Raw genomic sequence first — 19284 nt, 5'->3', positions numbered from 1 at the left:
GTTGGCGAGCAGCGGGACAGCCGAGCCGAGCCGAGCCGAGCCGAGCCGGGAGCCCGGGCCCGGCGCGGGGAGCGCAGCGCAGGGGGCGGAGCCGGTGGCTCCCGGGCCCCGGAGCCCGTCTGCTGCCGGGGAGCGCCGTGGCCCGGCCCGTCCCTGCCGCCCGGGGAAGGCAGCGGAGAAGAAAGCAGCGCTGCGGCCCCTTCGGTAGGTGAGGTGCGGGGATCTCTGCTGGGCGCCGTCCCGCTGCCCCTCGCGCTTTCTGAACTGGGAGCAGCCGGGCTCTTGGCTCCTCTGATGGCTAAAGCGAGTGTCGGGTAATTAAAAGTAGCGAAAATATTCCGGATTTCTAAATGCTATTTTTTCTCTTCTCTGCCTGGCTTCAGGGATTGTAAGAGCTGGTCTGTTCTGGGGAGGAGGGTGTCTCACTTCTCCGCGTTTCAGGAATTGCGGTTCCCTGCTTTGGACAAACGAGTTTTCCAACTGCTTTGTTTGCAGGGTTTCGGTGCAGACCGCATCCATTATCGCCGTAGGCTCTTGCCCCTCTCCCGTCCTAAAGAAGGGTCTTGTTGGGGTTTGGGATTTCAAATTCCTGTGATAAACGAGACCCAAACTTCAGTGTAGTTTTGATGTCTGTTCTACGTAACTTTTAGCAGATTCCCCCCAAACCTCTGATTGTCTGGCAGTCGATTATGTTAAAAAAAAAAAAAAAAAAAAAAGCCAGAAAATTTTCAGGCTTTTTGTGGTCCTTTCAGGGTCTTTCTCATGCCCTGAGCCTTGGAGGGAAAACTCGCGGTCGCTCGAGCATTGCGGTGAAACAACCCATTCAAAGGCGCGCCGTTTCCTCCCGCCCCTTGTTCCAGCAGCCCCTCCCGGCTTCCTATTCCTCCAAACTATTTTTTTTTTCTCCAGGAAAAGTGTAGGTATTTTTTCTTTTTCTTCTTCCACTGTTCCCACACAAGAAACTCGCAGATCCAGCTGGGAGTTTCTCTGCGCAGCCCTGCGTTGCAACACGGGGACGCGCCCCCGAGAGCGCCGGGGCTGCCGCCCGCTTGCAGAGCGCGGAACGTGGGCACGGAGCTGCCTCCACCCCGAGCAGTGTTCGGGCACCCCGTAGGAAAAATCGGCAGGAGAAATCACATTAGAGAAAAGAGGGAGAGTGAACGATTTCAAAAAGGGCGTTTGCGCGAAGCAAAGCTTGGGGAAAAAAAGTATCTTTTTTTTGTCTGTGCTATTGGCCAAGCTGCGGAGCTCGGGAGGGGGGAGGCTGGCGGCAGGGGGTGTGCGGGGACGGGCCCGCCGGTTCCCGCCTTTGTTTCCCCGAAGGGGCGCCCGCAGCCGCATGGCTGGAAGCTGCTCCCGGCCTGCCGCCCCTCCCAGGCCGCTCCCGGGCTCCGCGGGCGCTCCGGGGGACGGGGGAAGGCGCGGTGGGGAGCATCTCCATCACTGAGCTGGGGGCTGAGCGGCTGCCGGGAGGCGGCAACAGCCAGCGGGGAAATCCCCTGGGGGGACAGCGGGGTGTCCTCCAGCCCGCGACTTTCCCGGTATGTTCCGTTCTCCTGGGTTCCAAAGGTTTCGGGAGAGCTGGGGATGCCCTTGTTGCCGAGCCGGGAGGCGGGCGCGGGGCAGAGCCGCGGGCTGGGGTGGCGGGACCCCAGGAAAGGGAGAACCGCAGAGCCTCATCCGCCCTGCGGGGAGCACTGAAAACACCTGAGCTCTTGGGGGGACAGTAGCTTCATTAACTGCTTCTGCGCAAGATCTTGGAAGTACCCGAGATGGGAGATGCCGGTGTGAGCAACTGCATGGAGTGCAAGACAATGATAAGAAGCCCTGTAACTATCTTGACTCGGCAAGGCAGCGCAGAACTCGGTACGTGCTGCAGCATCCTCAACTCGGAACCACCTAGGCTCATGCCTGAGGATTTCTTAGCAGCAGAGCTGAAACTACCAGGGCAGCTGTTGAACCCTGGTTTGTATGATGCTGTCTTGTCTCAATTCTCATCGGTACTTGCATTTCTTCTAGCAGTGTGAAAGGGAAAGGGTCTAGAAAAGGAACGGATTATTTTTTAAAAGGAAAAATAGCTGCAATCTAAGGGGTTTTTGTTGAATAGGGCAGGAGACAGCCACTGTTGATAACAGCTATGGAATATTCTAGCAGTACTTCCGAAGTCTGGACTGTCACATAGAGCTGTGTGTTGCTCTGGTATTATGGAAGTTACTGGTTGTTTTTCCCAGAACTAGTTTCATAGAAGTCCACCATCTATTATATGCAGAAATGTAGTATTGCAGTAAAAATGTGGGCTTTTTTTGCAGATAAGGATTTTGGAGATTGTTTGCTTGTTTTTTGGCTTAGAAATTCACTCAGTGGTTGTCTTCCACTGAGTGAAACAAAACTGTATCACTTTCTGCTTTCTCTGAGATCCCAAATTATTGAGAAACAAACTGGTTGCTCCTGCTGCCCAAAGCAGCAGTTGGGACAATCTCTCTGACATCTGGCCAAACTGGAGGAGTGAGTACTGATGCTTGGAATGGTAATTCACCTACAGATTAGGGAGAAGCATGTGGAAAACCCTGCAAGTCATGGCTTATCATTGGAAATGCCAGTGGCTGATGTGTTTGGTGTCACTCTGCACCTACAGCGTTACAGCATCCAGGATGTACTGAGCATTGCCTTTGCCATGGTTTTATCCCTCTGTGCCTGAGCAGTTGTCTAGGTAATCCTCCACCTCGAAGATGTTGATTACCAGAAGTACAGAAGTACTGAGGGGGTTTTGTTGTTGGGAAAGCTCCCATTGCATTGCTGTTACTGCAGTGGGTCTGGCTGGGAATTGGGACTGGCAGAAGGAGGTGGGAGGAACCAGAAGGTGATGGATGAGCATTGCACTACTGTGATGGATGGCCATTGCACTATCAGCTCTTCCTTCCACATGGCACTTGCAGAGTTTAGTGAGATACCTTCCTTAGCTTCCTAGGATGTGCACATCTCAAGTGAGGCTATCTCACTATTCAGCAGACCTCAGTAATAACTAATCTTTAAATTCCTGTGGAAAGCAGCCTGGCTCACCTCTTGTCAGGTTGGTCAGAAGTGAAAGCAGGATTTTTTCTGTGCCCTCAGCCCTCGATTAGCTGTGTTTTTGTAAGGAATATGAAACAGGAAGGATGAACTTTCTGCTACTTGACTTAGTTAACTAAAGGATGCTTAGTCTAACTTTGCACTGTGCACCAGACTGTGCAATCCATGTGTTTTACTGTTAAAACCACAAAAACTGCTTTCACACAAAGTGCTTTCTTCCCTGTAACTTTCCTGACTTTCCAGTAACATATTTAGTCACTACATTTTTAGTAGGAAGCCTTCTAGTGGGTAATAAGCATGGCAAAGGTACCATACCTACGACTAATTGTTTGCTGAGGTTCCAGCTGCTTTGTCAGCTAGCCCTGAGTAAAGTCCTGTGGTAACTACAAATACTGGCTTTCTAGTGCATTGTTCTCCACGTTCAACTTTCTAGAACGGTCAGGCTTCTTTAGTGACATCTTTGCTTCTCCTTCTTAAGTCATCCTTAAGCCATCCCTGCCTTGCAAGCCTCTGGTCCCATCTTTGTAGCTTTCTTCTGCGGTCCATGTGGTTCTCTCTCATTGAATTGCATTTGTAGTTTCTACTTGACTCGGTTCCACTAAACTGTCCTCACAGCAGCTCCTAATCAGATGCTGTGTGTATGCAGGTGCTGTAGGTAGTTTGTTACATTCTTGGCCTTATATTAGTCTTGCAGAGAAGTGTGTATGTGTATATACACACATATATATAACAGACATGCATTTTTATATATGTAAAAATATTCTTTTATTGGCTCGTGATGTTATTGACTAATGTCATCTATTATCCCTTTCTCCTAAGCTGAGACAAGCACTTCTGCTTAAATGCAAATGCACTAGTTCCTTCATTTAATTTACAAAGACTGTCACGTTGGAAAAATCTCACTCCTTATTAAACACACTAGGAATGTTTAGCAGCTCCTTTGTTTGGCTTTTCTTATCTGACTTGCATCTTGAGGAACTCTTTGGTTAGCCCTCCGTTTTGTGGTTTGTTGTGGCTGCTTGTTAGCAGCTCTCAGGGAGGGCACTTGAGCCGTGGTGATCTGGAACTGCAGGATGCTGTTCCTCAGCGGCTGCAGCTCTGTGTTCCTCCCAAGTGCATGCGGTGGGGAAGGAGGGGTGCTTTGGTTTGCTTTGCTTTTCTGCCATGAGCCTGTGCTCATCCCGCTCCCCATATTTAATAACAACTAAGAGCAGGCAAGTATCTCCTGTTCAATCCCTGCCCTTGTTGCATTGCAGAAGAGGCTGTATAAAAGCCAAAATGCTCCTTAGTTCCCACAGAAGTAGGAGAAGACTAATGGAATTCATCCCACCCCGTTTGCAGACAGGCTTAGACAAAGCCTTGCACCGCTATTATCCCAGCCAATCTGCAGCTCTTTTGTATACGCTGATGGTTCTCGATCCACATTATCCTAAAATCTGAAATGCTTTCGTCTTTCTGGCTGGCTTGAGGCAATCATGGACACCCCGAATATGCATGTAGAAGCCTTCAGTACTGAATCTGTTTTTAAATTTTCAAAGAACTATCAGTTTGTTATGTGAAATATTCGACTGTCCTGAAAACTTTAAAATGTGCAAACCACACGAGAACCTTGAAACTTATGTAACCATACAAAATAATTGAAATGAAACATTTCACTGAACTAATGGAAAAGGATAGCTGGATAGGTGAATCCAGATGTCATAGAAGTGTTAAATCAGTGGTGAAGCATTATACTCTCTGGTCTTTTTTGGTGGCCAGCTCCTCAAGTACACTTATAATAGCGAATTTTGCTTACATAACCTTCTCCCCTAACTGACAGCCCCTTCCCAAGAAGTGGGATTTTTTATACAAATAGAGATTGGAGAACATGAACCTTACAGGTTTGGATAGTGCTTGTTTGTTTAGGAGCTTGGTTACTCAAACTATCTCCCGTGCCTCTTTCTTCAGTTTCAATGCTACAACTATTTCGGGCTATTCTTTGCTCTGTGAAATGCTGTGAATGCTTTAAGAATTGAAGGCTGGAATTTAGGAGAAATTGACAGTCTGATGTGCTCCTATTTCTAGATAATGATTTGCCTCAAGTTAGAGTGACTCTTTAGTTGAATTTAAGGTGCTGTTTGTGTAACTTTAATTTTAAAGTAGTTAAAAATGTAAGTTCTTTAACTTTTGCTAGTATATCTTGAATGGCTGGTACTTCATGCTTTTATAGAAAATATGTGTGTGTGTGTGTGTGTATAATATATATAAACTTCACATTTACACAGCATCTGCACAGTTTTATCAAATTACTGCTGAGCTACCCCAAAATTAATCTCTCAAGAAAATAACTGCAGTACAAATGGTGAACAAGAAATAAATGGTGATTGGACAGGCTGATTGCTTGATTCAAATAGATGCATTTCCTATGAATGAAAGAAGACAACTCACTAGATGGGATTATGCAAGAAGCAGACAGGGTCATTCACAACCTTCCTCTTCCCTCAGCCTCAAGCAGAATACAGCATTTCTCTCTTTCTGCTTAAGTGCTGGTGGTAGCTATGCACAGCAGTGAATGGGAGGGGGTGAGGATGAACAAGAGCAGGCTCTGTTCAGAGCCAAAGAACAGTGGGCAATGACTGTCTCTTCTTAAGTGCATGTACGTCTGTGGGTGTACAGAAAGATGGAGTGGCTTGGGCAATATTTGCTCTTGGTGATCTCAAGAGGAGGCCTCTGAAGTGTTGTGGTAGTGGCAGCTCCACTGCATTCATGGGAGGGAATGAGCCATTAGGGGTCATCTTAAAGAGGTTCTTTTTCTCATTCTCATTAATCAGAAAGCTCATATTTTATAATTAATTTTATATGCACGTGCATCCTTAGATGTTGATAGAAATATTGCTTTTCTCCACAGAGCAGCTTCCTTTCTAGGCTGATCCTATAGTTTAAATTACCAGACCTGTATGCATAAGTGCATGGTGAATTCAGTGTAGTGTTGGACTTTGTGCTTGCTGGATGTGTGCATGTGGTGGAGAAAACATGGCCTTGAAACTGCAGACCTGGATACCTCCCTGACAACCACCTATGTTCCTGGTTGATGGAAGAATTTTTAGTTGATTCTACTGAAAGGATCTTAGGATGGGAATGAGCACTGGTGTTCTGCAACCCAGCTTCCTCAAATTCTTGTGGATGTGCTTTGCAGGTTACAAGCAAACCTGAAGATTTGTCTCCCTGGGCTCTACTTGTAGGTTTGGGGAAGGATTTGAAGCAGAAAAGAGTGATGCAGGACTCATGCTCAGTTGTCTATAGTGCATAAATGGTGCCTGGATGGTAAGTCAGCAAGAGACTTAGCTGAGTTGAATGAGCCATGCTTAAGAGAGCAGCTGAGATGATTTGGGAAGTCTTGATGGGATGGTGTTCTGCTATGTGGACTCAAGAGTTCACCTCTGGTCTGTGCTAACTTCAGTGCAAAACAGAATTAATCTAATAGAGCACTAAGAAAACCCACCAGCTCCCACACCCTTCAAGTTAACCAGCATATTTGACATTTTTAATTTCAACATGTTTTATCATCACTGGTCTAACTACAGGAGAAAAACACAATAATTTGGCACAAAATGGCCATGGTACAATGGTGTTAGCCTTTGGTTTAAACAAGCCCTTCACACACTTTCTGAGTCACTGCATTATTTTAAAGTATTCTTACTGGGCAAAAGAAAGGTTTCTGAGACATGCAGCTTGAACTAGTCTCACAGTTCAAGTGTCAGTCTGAAACTTGACTTCCTCTTTTAGTTTGCCAGTTAGCGTGGAAAAAGTCTGCTTCAGATAGTTGTTCAGCTTGATCTTCTGTTCCTGCAGACTGGAACAGAAATCACCTTGGGTTTGTGGGGAAAATAGGCAGGAAATAACATCTCTAAACTACACTGCAAATAAATATTTGAATGGGCTTACTTAAAACAGGCACCTGAAAAAATTATTGATTAGGTGGAGCCCTGACTTTGCAGGTCTTCAACTGAAACATGCTATGAAACAGGGACATTCAGTATTCATGCCTAACTAGGGAATTTTTAATTTATTATCTTCCGGTGTTGAGTTTTATACCGGACCCTTAACTGCTTGATATTTCACAATTACTTTCTCTAGTATGGGGAAAATAGTTTTCTTCAATGTTCAGCTCAAAGCGTGCCATGTTTAATGGGATGTCCTTGCAAGATTGTCTGCAATCCACTTTTGTAAAGAGGTGGATACACTGGTGTGGGATAGAAAGTAGTGGTGAGCCCTTTGTAATGCCTCTTGCAGTCCTTGCCCACTTTTGCAGGCAAGCTGTGTTTATAATATCCTGGGAGTAAGTGATATTATAATCACTAGAAAATTCATTCAACCACCACAGAAGCTTCCAGATATGATTCCAAATATGAACAGAAATTATCTACTGTTAGATGGAGAGGGAGGTGACTCTCCAGAGGCTATAGTAATGGGGTAACATTAACAGCTGCAGTTAGTGTGCTCTACCCCTTTGCTACCTCTTTCTCTTGGTGCATGGGAGTAGAAAGGAATGTGTGCCAGAGTCATGTCTTTAAATTTTGGCACTGTGAAAGTGAACTTACTTAAATTCAGACTGCTGCTCAGTGCATCATTAGAGCTCACTGCTGGCAAAACAGATGTGGTGGGTTGTGAAATAGGTGCCACTACACCCTTTGTAGCTGAGTCTCAAGAGTTCTGACTTGACTGTGTGGAAGTTGAGTGCTTAACTTAGTCCCTCCTCTCAGAACATGAGGACATGTGGCCTCAGTCATGTCACTGACAGAGAGAAACTTCAGAATATTATCCTTACTGTCAGTGAAAGAACAGGCTTTTTTTACCTCATCTGCTGCATGTCAAGCAAAAAAATTCATGTTGGTGCTTGTGCATTTTATGCAAAATCCCTTGAACTAAATGACTCATGTTTTGGAGACTCATTCTGGAAAATGCTGTCCTTCTTTCTAGCTTCTATGGGGAAGAGTCTGCAGTGGATATGGGAGGTTAAAACAACTGAGAACTGCAGGCTAATGTAGACTGATGCTTGAAAGATGTGGTCCTGCTCCTCTCCTGCCATCTCCATAGTGGCTGTTTTGGACAACTGATCTTGATAAAGGCCATTTAAGAAGGCAAATCTGTCATTTCTGGCAGATGTCTCCATTTACATTGGCTTGTAGCAGCTGGGAAGTTTCAACTCATTTTAGGGGAAATCATTTCTCTTTTTTCACTCAATAGTGGAAAATTAGAAGAAATAATTCTCTTTTTTTCCACCCAATAGTTACAGTAAGTGCAAAACCTCTGTAGAAATGAAATCTCTATTGGCAATTAGCTGCTTCCTGGCAGTGCTGAGCATTTACAACCTGTTTCTCCTTCCAGCCCTGAAGGAATTGAACTGCTTTACTCAATTGCCATCTAAAGCTTTGCCATCCTTTTAATTTCTCTGCCAACATTGCTCAGCCATTGCAAATTTTAGCCATCAGTGAGAATCAGCAATTGGGCACAGCTTCAAAAGCTCATTTTTCTAGGTAGTGTTGTAGTTATTCTGATACAGAACTTCCCTGGACAAAGTGCTGTGCTTCAATGCCCATTGTTTTAAATAAGGGGATTCCTCTTGACCGAGCAATTTCAGGATCATTTAAGGAGTTTGTGTTTTGGAAAGTGTTGGATGTTTGCCTTCATGGAAAGTCAGGTGTCTGTTCAACCTGAGAAGTCCTCAACACATACACAAGGAGCATGTAAGAATGCTGCTGTACCATCCCAGGAAACTGTACCCTGAGTAGGAGCTGCAGGCAAACTCAAGAGCTTGCAGGTGAAGCCTGCATTGGAAGTTACAGAAGATGGATTATATGTTCTTGAAACAAAATTTGCAAAGCTACCGTCAGTCATTGCTGCATTATGTTCCTTATTGATGCAACATCTGGGACCTGATCCTAAACTTTTCACAGATCTTTGGAGCACAGGACTGGTTTTTTTTGATGTTAATTCCATTGCCATTGTGACCAGGTTTTCCTAAATACTTGTCTGAATTGGCTTCCATTTCTCAGCGATTTGCACAGAACAAGGTGTAACAGGGGAAGTCTTTACATTTTTGAAATTATTTTCTTTGCAGGCTGTTTGTGACTTTTCATCTTGGTGCTTGCAAACCATGTAGGAAGGCAGCCTTAGCTAAGCAACTTACTGGATCTTTTTTCCCTAATGTGACCATCTGTCACTATGGCAGGAAGTCCCAGAAGTGCCAGGAACTGTTCTTCATTTTGTGGCACAGCTCACATAAAAGAAGAACCTGAAGATTAATATATAAATGCTTAATATAGAAGAAGTTTTTAAAAATGGGAAGTGAAGGAGGAGGACATAGGATAGGCCTGGGAAGAGATGACAGATAACATGACTTGTGAAGACATGTCAGCAACAGAAAAACCATCAGAGGAACCTGGGTTACATAATCTTGTAGCTAAAGCTGTAAGCAGCAAAGTCCATTCAGGCTTTGCCCCCATTAACTTAAGACACGTACTTTCATCATCTTCAATTACTCAATCATAATGAAAAATCTTGATAAACTTGTGTTTTTGTGGCTTATTTGATGAGTGAATGTGACTAGATTTCCTTTGGACTTCGGCTGTAAACAGTACATAATCAATACTAGAGATGGGAGAGTTCAATTTTACAGGAATTATAACTGTTTAAATTGCTTCAAACACAGCAAAAAAGGTTTTGAATTCTACTTCACAAATAAAACTCTGAAACATAACATAGCTCCTTTCTGAACAGATTTTGAAAGTTTCAAGAAAATTCAACACACTCTTTTCAGGCTTGACACACCTCTCTACATTTAAAGCCAGGCAGTGATAATCTTGGCCCATGCAGCTTTAACTGCAACATATCTGCCTCTGTCACCTCTGTGGCTGGGCACATTCCTTTAGTGCTGTAGAAGTGGAGTTGCAGCTTAGAGGACCTCTCATGTCACATCTCACATCAGGATGGAGCAAGCAGGATGGAGTGCAGCTGAAACAGGAGCTGAAACACATCTCTACAATGTGCCTTCTAACCTGGGCACCCACTCCAATGTCAAACAAGCTGATATGGAGTAGCTCGTGTGACAGAACTATCCTGACCTTAAAGCAAAAGCCAGTCCTAGGGCTTCAAAGTTTCTGTGGTACCAGAGCCTGGCAGTAGCCTTAGAATTGCAAAGACTGAAAGCATTAGATACAAAGTTACATCTGGTTCTACAAAAGAAAACCCTTGAGTCCTATTGCGCACTTAGGTTAGGCACAGCCTGACCTCAATTAGCCACTTTCTGATATTTCCTTCAGGGATTCAGCAGGTTGCTTTTGCAGGGTAAGAGGATGGGAGGAGCTGAATTTGGATTATTGAGCAACTATATAAACTCCAGAGCTGTTGCAAGCTGTGGAAAGTTGGTGTGGTAAGGATGAGAGGGCAGAGTTAACTGTGAGGCTGTCTCCAAAAGCCAAGGACAAAACATGGACATAGAAAGCAGCAGCTCTTCAGATTAATTCTGTTTGGAACTAGGTAACAGTTGAGGTCTTCTGAATTTTAACCAAGAGTTGCTGATATGAAAGGGCCAGTTGTTACAAGCTGATTGTAAAAAATGGTTCTAGTTAGAAGAGTGTTTCCTGGTATATCCTGGCAAAGCCACTTGTGACCTGAATACCCTTCTGTTCTAGGTGGGAAGAGTGAAAAATAACTATACATTATGATCTTTGTCCTAAAATGCATGTCATGCCAGGATGTGGTGTATTGAAGCCCAGCTTGCATATGGTACCACATAAAAAAATTTGTAGCTGAGAGTTTTGAGATGTTCTCTCTGGGCAGTCTTAGTTGGTCTCATGGGTTTTGGTTTTTATCAGGGTGGTGTTAGTTGGAAAAAAATCTCCACGTTGGGTGTCTTTGTGTAAACATTGTCTCTTCGTGGTTCTTCCCATGAGGGTCTGTGCCTCTGGTGTCTCATGTCTAGGGTGTCCTTAGGATGTGTCTTGTCTGTCTCTCCTTAGCTGACATTCCAAAACTGTTCTACTTCTATCCTGAAATAAATTTCACACTGACTTTTTTCAAAAGTCAAAGTAGGTCCCTAAGGATTTGCTTTTCCATAGTGGTCACTCTACAAACTATTGAGTTTGCAAGTCAAATTATGCCAGCTCCTCTTTCACCATAGAATATACTCCAGACGCAAAACACAGAACAGTGAACAGTTGCTACAATGAGTCATGCCTGTGGAAGTATTGAAAAGTTAAATAACAAACTCCTTTAGCAAAGACTGGACTGCTACAGGATAGCAAAAGCCTGCAGCTCTTGCAGCTGGGGGAAATACCACAGGCAGTTCTAATCTTAAATCTGCCAGAAAGAAAGGCAGTTACAGGAACTGTTTATGGATCCCTGGTTCTTACAATCTTTCTCCAGTGTTAGAGTGGACCTAACAGCTTTCAAACCACAAGCAAGAAAATGCACAAGAGGAAAAACATCTTAATTATGGTCAGAAAAATGACTGTCAAGCACAGTTTTATCTCTGTTCCATGGTGTTTCCTCTTGCTAGGGAGAACTCATTGATGAGTTGATTGCTTTCTTTTCCTGGAATGATGAAATTTGAATAGCAGCAAATAGCACCTGTAGTGTCTCAACCTATTTTCCAGTTAAGGGAAGGACAACATGACTTAAGTCCAAAGGCTGGGTCTTGTAAATGGACTATAAAAATTTTTGACAATCAAAGAGACTCTATTTGTGCATTTGTACCTTCAGTGCACATCTCCATGCTTTTTTAGAGGGAGATGGGCAAGTGGGTATAGATCTTCTTAAATTTCATCAGTATTGCACATCTATAGTTGCATTTTAAAGTTTACCTGAGAGGTATTTTTCTGAGGAGAATTCTGAACAAATTTGTGTACTAATGGTTCATCTAATTCCACTGAACTAGAACAAGGAAATGACAACCAGACTGTTTCAGCCGTTAGCCACCTAATTTTATGGCTTTTTTTTTTCCTCATAGGAAAAGTTTATGTTCTCTTTCCAGCATCCCTGACTTCAGGAAAGGGTGCTAGGGAGCAGAAAACTGAGTCTACGCATGCCTCTTGTCCCTTGCTACCTGCTCCATATTTAAAGCTATTTCCATGATGTGTTTTGTGGTGGATTTTTTGGTGGGTGTGTGGGTTTGGTTTGAGTGTTGTTGGTGGTTTTGGTTTTTTCTGGAGACTGGTTTTTTCCTTAGTGGGGAATAACTGTCATGTAGGTTAGTTTCATTGCTAGCTGGCAGTGCCCATGTCCTTTTTATCTGTGGTGTTGACTGTTGTCTCCTTTTACCAGATGGCTTTGGCGATTGCAGACGGTTTCCCAAACTTCTTATCCAAGTGTAATCTAAAAAAGTTTTATTTGGTGATGAGTATCCCTATGTTTATCAATGTAAATTTTACTTCAGGTGGTTAAATAGATTGCCTTGTGCTCCCTTTGCTTTCAGTCCTCTGCTTTAAGATTTGTCATGATGACAGTGAACAACCTGACTCCCTGGTAGCTTCAAACCTACTCCTTCAAAAGGAACCACCAAAAGTTGGGATTTCTATAACACTCCAGCTTGTCTGCATCCCTACGCTTCATCTGAAACAGGAGTAAGCTTTGCAATAGTGTTCTATTGTAAAGTTGCTGAGTTTATAACTCTGAGGTGCATTGTTTAACTTCATGTTTCCAAAATAAAAAGGGTTTAAACTGATACTATAAAAAGCGCTGACTGACTTTTATTCACCAAACTGCCCATACAGCTTTTCTGTTATGCATTACAATCTGCAATCGTCGGGTACACCAATGCATGGTTTCCATTTTGAGCAGCTGGTCCCCTTCTTGGAGCACCACAAAATTGGCCCAGGTATTCTTATCACTGTATACTCTGTTGTGTTCTCATCATGCTATTCTGGTTGCAAGACTTCAGATGGCTAAAACAGTCTCAAAATATTTGTGTTGCACATAACTTCTGACTTGAAAGTGATAGCTTGTGTTCTTTTGCTTCTGGGGTTGTTTCCATGCAACAAGTGCTTAGTTCGTGGGATATCATTCCTTATGGTGCTAGTCCTACACTTCTTGCTTGAACACTATTTTTGGCTTTTTATGAGATTAACAAGTAGTTGCTACTTCAGGCTGCTCTTGTTTATTATACAGCAGAGACAACTCTGGCTACAAGAAACAAATTTTAATGTGCAGGGTAAGAAGGCTGAACTTGGGTGGCTTTTTATGCTTTGGATTCTTCACTTAAACCCTGGCCGGTAGCAGAGACAGTAGCGCTGTGAGTGGTGTCGAGAGGTGTACCTGTGGCGGGGGTGCCTAACGGGAGAGCCAGTGAGTCTGTGTGTCTGTCCGTGTGTCCCGGTAACTCGGGTGCCCGAAGGTGCGGGCTGGGAAGAGCCCATGTGTCTGTGTATCTGTGTGTCAGTCCGTGTGTCCCAAGTAGCTCGGGTGCGGGCACACATACTGTGTCTGTGTGTCAGTCTGTGTGTCCCCCTAGCTCGGGTGCCCGAAGGTGCGGGCACACATGCAGAGTCCATGTGTCCATGTGTCCGTCCCGCCCAGCCCGGGTGCCCTCAGGGCCCTGGCGCTAACGGCCGCCGCGGGCTGGCGGCGCCTCGCGCCCCTCAGCCGTTGGGCCCAACGGCCGCTCCCCTCAGGCCGGCGGGGTCGGGCGGAACGGCGGGGCCGGCCCGGGGCTTGGCGGGCACCGCGTTGCGGACGAGGCCATCGCGGCGCCCCCAGGGCTGATGGGGAAGGAGCGGTGCGAACAAGGGGGTGGCGGGGCGGGGACACGGAGCGCGGCCGGGCGGGACCCCGAGCGCTGGCCCGGCCCTCGCTGGCCGGGAGCAGTCGCAGGCTCCGCCCGGCTCCGGGCTCAGCAATACCGGCCCAAAAGACAATTTGTAAACCCGGCCGTTTGTAGCGCTCGGCGCTCTCCGGGCCTAAAGGAATTTTAATAGATTGTCATCTGCCGGTTAACGATACTGGGGGTTTCTAAGAAAGAGGTTTCTGTGTCAGTCTCATCTCTCACTGGCCTCCACAAGCTTGCTCCGAGCGCTGACCGCCTCTGACTCACTGCCAGTCGGCTCTTTTTTTGTTATTTTGAGGAGTGGGACAGACGTGTGTATGTAGTGATGGGCAGTGACTGAGAAGTCAGCTCATTTCCATGACCAAACCTAAAACATAATGTGTTAACAACAGCTCACTTAAACTTTTCTCCTCTTCCCCTTCAGAATTGGCAGGTGTTCATCTTCATGAAGGAAAGAAACACTAGAAGTTCGGACTAGAGCTGGAGTGTTTGCTTCAAGATGCCCCAAAGGGAAAATACTCATCTGCAAGTCTCTTCTTTCAAAAATGCCAGTGTTCTTTCAATCAAAGAAAAACGTATTTTGAGAAAGATGACTTGTGAAGTCTGTGAACAAAGCTGTCTTCACAAGGATACCGAATGAAAGACATCATGCCTTACAAGGGACACTGGTCTTGAAGGGTGACACTGTGCTCTTAAAGTAAAACACAGGCACTGTAAAAACACTGATCCTGAACAAGAATAAGGATTATAAAAACTGCATCAGAATGTTTGTTAGTCCCAGGAGAGTCAGAAAATGCCATTTTTTGCAGCTATGTGCCACTTGCTTCATACTGTGTCTCATGATTTTTTGGATACCGTTTGATAATCAAATTGTGAGCCATATGAAGTCCTATTCCTACAGATACCTCATAAATAGCTACCATTTTGTGAATGACAGCCTGTCTATCAGCAGGGATAACCTGAACAGGGTATCAAGCTACCAGTACTTGATCAACCACAGAGAGAAATGTCAGCAGCAGGATGTCCTTCTCCTACTGTTTGTGAAGTCTTCTCCTGAAAACCGTTACCGAAGGGATGCAATCAGACAAACTTGGGGTGATGAGAAGTATGTTCGTTCTCAACTTAATGCCAACATTAAAACCCTTTTTGCTTTAGGACGCCCGACACACCATGAGCAGAAAACACGGCAGCAAAGAGAACTTGAGCTCGAAGACCAGAAATACCAGGATTTGATTCAGCAAGACTTCTTGGATACTTTTCACAATCTCACTCTTAAATTGCTTTTGCAGTTTAGCTGGGTGAAGGCCTACTGTCCTCATGCCAGGTTCATTATGTCTGCAGATGATGACATATTTATCCATATGCCAAATCTCATTGCTTATCTCCAAAGCCTCACGCAAATGGGTGCTCAAGATCTCTGGATTGGTCGTGTCCATCGCGGATCCCCTCCCATAAGAGACAGGAGGAGCAAATACTATGTTCCATATGAAATGTACCAGTGGCCCTCTTACCCTGACTACACAGCAGGAGCTGCATATGTAATATCAAATGATGTAGCAGCTAGAGTCTATGAGGCTTCATTGACTCTGAATACAAGTCTTTATATAGATGATGTTTTCATGGGTCTCTGTGCCAATAAAGTGGGAATTGTACCACAATATCATGTATTTTTTTCTGGGGAAGGAAAAGCTCCATATCATCCCTGCATTTATAACAAGATGATGACATCTCATGGACACGTAGATGATCTTCGCCAGCTCTGGAAGCAGGCTACAGATCCCAAAGTTAAAGAGATTACTTCAGGGATTTGGGGTAAAATTTATTGCAGACTGGTCAATATTGTGCTTCTCTGTAAACTGTACTATGTGGACACGTATCCTTGTTCAGCTGCGTTTTCTTAATACTTGAATATCTGCATTGAAGATCCACTGAGCCAAGACAGAGCAACAACATTTTAGGTGTTTATCCAAAATGTATGTAAACATGGAAAGAGGTAAAATTTACACGTGAATACTTGGGGTGGGCAGAGGGAGAGGAAGAAGATGGTCCCAGGGTCCCAGATTCTGTTCAGAGACTTATTGGAATAGCTCTCCTGTTGTATTTGTACTTTTTATATTGTAGCCTGTTCTTTTACACTCTTCAAGGGATGCAAGTCTGGATTATAAGTGAACTATAATGGACTTGACTTCTAGACTTTGAAATGCTTGTTGAAAATACCTGTTTCTTTGAACTTGTCAGTAAGTCTTAATGGCTTTTATAAAAGTTATGTGAACTAAGGCATGTGGCAAAAACCCCCTGTTATATCAGAATGGAGTAGACCTTTCAAAGCATGAGGAAAGTGTAACTTCTGACTTGATGAATGAGACTATCACAGTAGTTTAAAGTAGTGTCAAATATTCACCATTTCTCAGTGCTTCATACAAAGTCAGTCTGGACCTGCACAGCTGACAAATAGTGAGTGGTAGAAGTGAAGACCTGCTACAATTGTTTACTCAAAGCTGCCTAAATCTTTGAAATAGGGAAACAGTATTTGGATGCCCTCTGACTTGGTGGTTAAATAACAAAGGAACCTCCTTTAGAACCTGAAGCTATAAAAAACCAAATACCACTCATGTGACTGGTTGGGCTAATAGTTCTCTGTCTTCCAAAGATTGAATCAGCACGTTTAAAAAGTCCAATCTTTATAAGCAAATAAGTTGTTAGTTTTCTTCTAATAATGCTTCTGTTTTCCTGTATTCTAGAAGTGAAATGTCCCTGGGAATGTTACTTAGAGCTAGGTAAAGCCTTAAAAAAACCAAAATTTCATGCTTGTAGTAACAGAGACGGAGGATATTTTCTGTACAAACTTTGACTTTGCATTGAAGGGATAGGGACATGGTGATTCACACAAACTCAGTACACAAATCATAACAACTAAAATATTTCTTCTGAAGTCAAAATTGTCTTTAAAATTTCAGGGTTGTTGGTGTCCATAAACTCCTGTACCTTGAATATGTCTCAACATTAATATCACTTGCAAAGGAACAAAATGCCTGTGCTTTGTAAGCCAAAAGAGAGCCAAGTGATGTGCAAACTGCAGCCCTTATGAGTTGTCCTGTGGTGCCACACAGATACTGCAGAGAACCAGAGCTGCAGGCTGCCTGCAGTCCTTGCACAGCTCAGTCATGGTGCTTCCACAGACTCTCAGGACAGATATTTTAGCTGCTAATTGCCAAACCTGTGGCAGCTGTACAGGACTTGCTAGTTTGAAGCTGTGAGTAGTAAACTTGGTGTAGCTAACTGCTACTGCTCTTGGAGCTGTGCTGCAGGTTTTCTGGTTTGAATGGATAATGGCATCTGTCAGTGCAGACAGAAGCCAGGAGTGAGCTTGCTGACTGCCCTCTAAGCTGTTCAGATGGAGGGTAGGTAGTTACTGGAGCCAAGTCAAACATGTAATTTTCTATCACTGGTTTTGCAGAAGGAAGATAATAAGGTTCCTAACTGGTCCCAAATGTGGGGCATATAAAGAGCTGACAAAGAAATCATTTATCAGTGTCAGAACAACTGACAAGTATAACAGCTATACTTCAGAAGGAACAAATCCAATTCCTTTCTTGCCTAAACAAATGGATAATAGTACTGGGGATGTAGATCTTTATAACCTGTTGCATACAGAGAAAATAAATGCACATAAAGAGAAAGTATTGTATATTGAAGGAAAGCTGCTTCATCAGATTTCTGACTTCTTGTGAGCCATTTAAATCAACAAAGCTTCACAGCAAAACTGCACTGCTAGAAAAGCCACCCTGTTCACTGAAGGGAAAGAGGGTCTGCATATGCAGTATGCAAGCAAAATGTGCTAGTAAGACTACAGTCTTCCAGCATATCTACGTGTTGGGATTTGTTTTCACTCGTACATGCAAAAGTAAGGTAATCTTTAAGTAGCTTTAACTAGCTAACATCTAAAACGCTGCTTAAATGTATTTGCCATTATCTGAAAATCACCATTTAGACCATTGAAATACTTTGTTTTACAGTTGGTTTGAGCTTTGTTAGGATTGTTTCTTAATCTTAAAAGGGCCTTGATGTTTGTAGTATGCATTTTCTTTTGCTGCAGTGAAAAGAAGTTGCTTGTTGAATAAAAGGAAAGCATGAAGGCACTCCTTTCAAAAAGTAGAAGAGACATAGAAAACTTCATATTTTCTGGTTCTAGACACAAATGAAGATTTGTACACTTCCATCAGGAATCTTTTTTAACAATAGTCTCAGTGCTCCAATGCAGGGCTGATAGGTTTTACTTCAAATAAAACTGTATCAGCCTGAATGGTCACTCCTCATTAAGAGTTTGACATTGTTGCACAGCATATTTAATGCTATTTTTTTATCTGTTTGTTTGGTTTGCATCAGTTTCCCTTTGATATTACTAATTTTTATACAAAGTATTCAATATTTATTCTTAAACTTTGCTCTGTACCACAGAAAGACAGTTGTTTTGTAAAATTTGTTTTGAATAAACAGACTTATTTCTTTTAAAAAAACCTAAGAATACAGAAAAGATAAATATATCTTGTTGCATTCTTTGTAACTGATTGGATCAGTTCTGATACTTTTTTAAGTGTTGTTCTGAATTCCCTTTTAGAAGAGACTTCAAACTGCTCCTCTTTCCCCACCCCCTGATGTGTGCAAAAAGCAAAATTGGTGTTCCCAAGAAAGGAGAGAGCTCACAAATTTGTTTACCAAGCTTCTAGGTCTAAAGCTGTATAAAATTGCCAGGTATTAGAAGCTGTACCTGTTGTTAATGTTATAATTTCTATGTTCTCTTCAGGCAGCCGTTCCCCTGGAGATGTGTATCTGTCTACACAAGATTTCAGATCATACTTTGCACCTTTGGAAAAGTAGCTGATGGTCTGGGGACCAGACATGGTATTTTCATAGGGTATAATTAAATTCAGATAATTATGATTTGTCTGTCTCTCCAATTTGTCTGACATAATGTATCAAGTTAGAGTTTTTACAAATGGAGTCATTCGCATCAGGTAACTCCAGTGTACAAGACAGGGGCATAACTAAAGCACAAATTATCTAAATGATAGTGAAGAAGAGAACAAAGGAAATGAAGTCAGGATTGTGGCATTTGGCTTCTTGCAGGGGGGTTTTCTTGTGGGTTTTTTGTTTTCTGGGTTTTTTTTTTTAATTGTTCCCTTTGGCCTAGAAACTGCAGTTCAGCTAAAATTGGGTTTGCTTGATACTTTTTGTTGAAGTAAGTAATTTAAGTATCTGGTGCTTTAGAATGCATTGTTAATAATCTTTTTCTCAAGCTTTTGCAGAAACTTGAGCTTGCAGTTAAAAAACCCAGAAGCTCCTGAGAGGTACATAGTCAAATGTGAAAATTCTGAACATTATGAGAGGATCTTTTAACAGCAGGGTTTTTTTGT

At 43.4% G+C, this 19284-nt stretch overlaps 2 protein-coding genes across 10 annotated transcripts in view; one reads left to right on the top strand and one right to left on the bottom strand.

Annotated features, from left to right (window-relative positions):
• Positions 1 to 19284, bottom strand: part of MCF2L2 (MCF.2 cell line derived transforming sequence-like 2) — a 151118-nt gene that overhangs the window by 57333 nt on the left and 74501 nt on the right. The window lies entirely within an intron of this gene.
• On the top strand, positions 67 to 18780 carry B3GNT5 (UDP-GlcNAc:betaGal beta-1,3-N-acetylglucosaminyltransferase 5). 4 transcript variants are annotated; one of them, XR_010441370.1, is made up of 3 exons: positions 67 to 204; positions 14295 to 15863; positions 18675 to 18780. XR_010441370.1 is itself a non-coding variant. In XM_064720932.1 (2 exons), the coding sequence occupies exon 2, from the start codon at positions 14635 to 14637 to the stop codon at positions 15769 to 15771; it is 1137 nt and encodes a 378-aa protein (XP_064577002.1). In that variant the 5' UTR covers positions 67 to 204; positions 14295 to 14634; the 3' UTR covers positions 15772 to 18114. The 4 variants fall into 4 exon arrangements, 2 of the variants coding, with proteins under 2 accessions (XP_064577002.1, XP_064577003.1); XR_010441371.1 differs by having other exon boundaries at positions 14295 to 15843; positions 18675 to 18772; XM_064720932.1 differs by lacking the exon at positions 18675 to 18780 and having other exon boundaries at positions 14295 to 18114.

Source organism: Zonotrichia leucophrys, chromosome 9 (genome assembly GCF_028769735.1).
Source record: "Zonotrichia leucophrys gambelii isolate GWCS_2022_RI chromosome 9, RI_Zleu_2.0, whole genome shotgun sequence".
Lineage (NCBI taxonomy): Eukaryota > Metazoa > Chordata > Aves > Passeriformes > Passerellidae > Zonotrichia > Zonotrichia leucophrys.
This window is presented reverse-complemented; position numbering and strand designations above follow the sequence as displayed.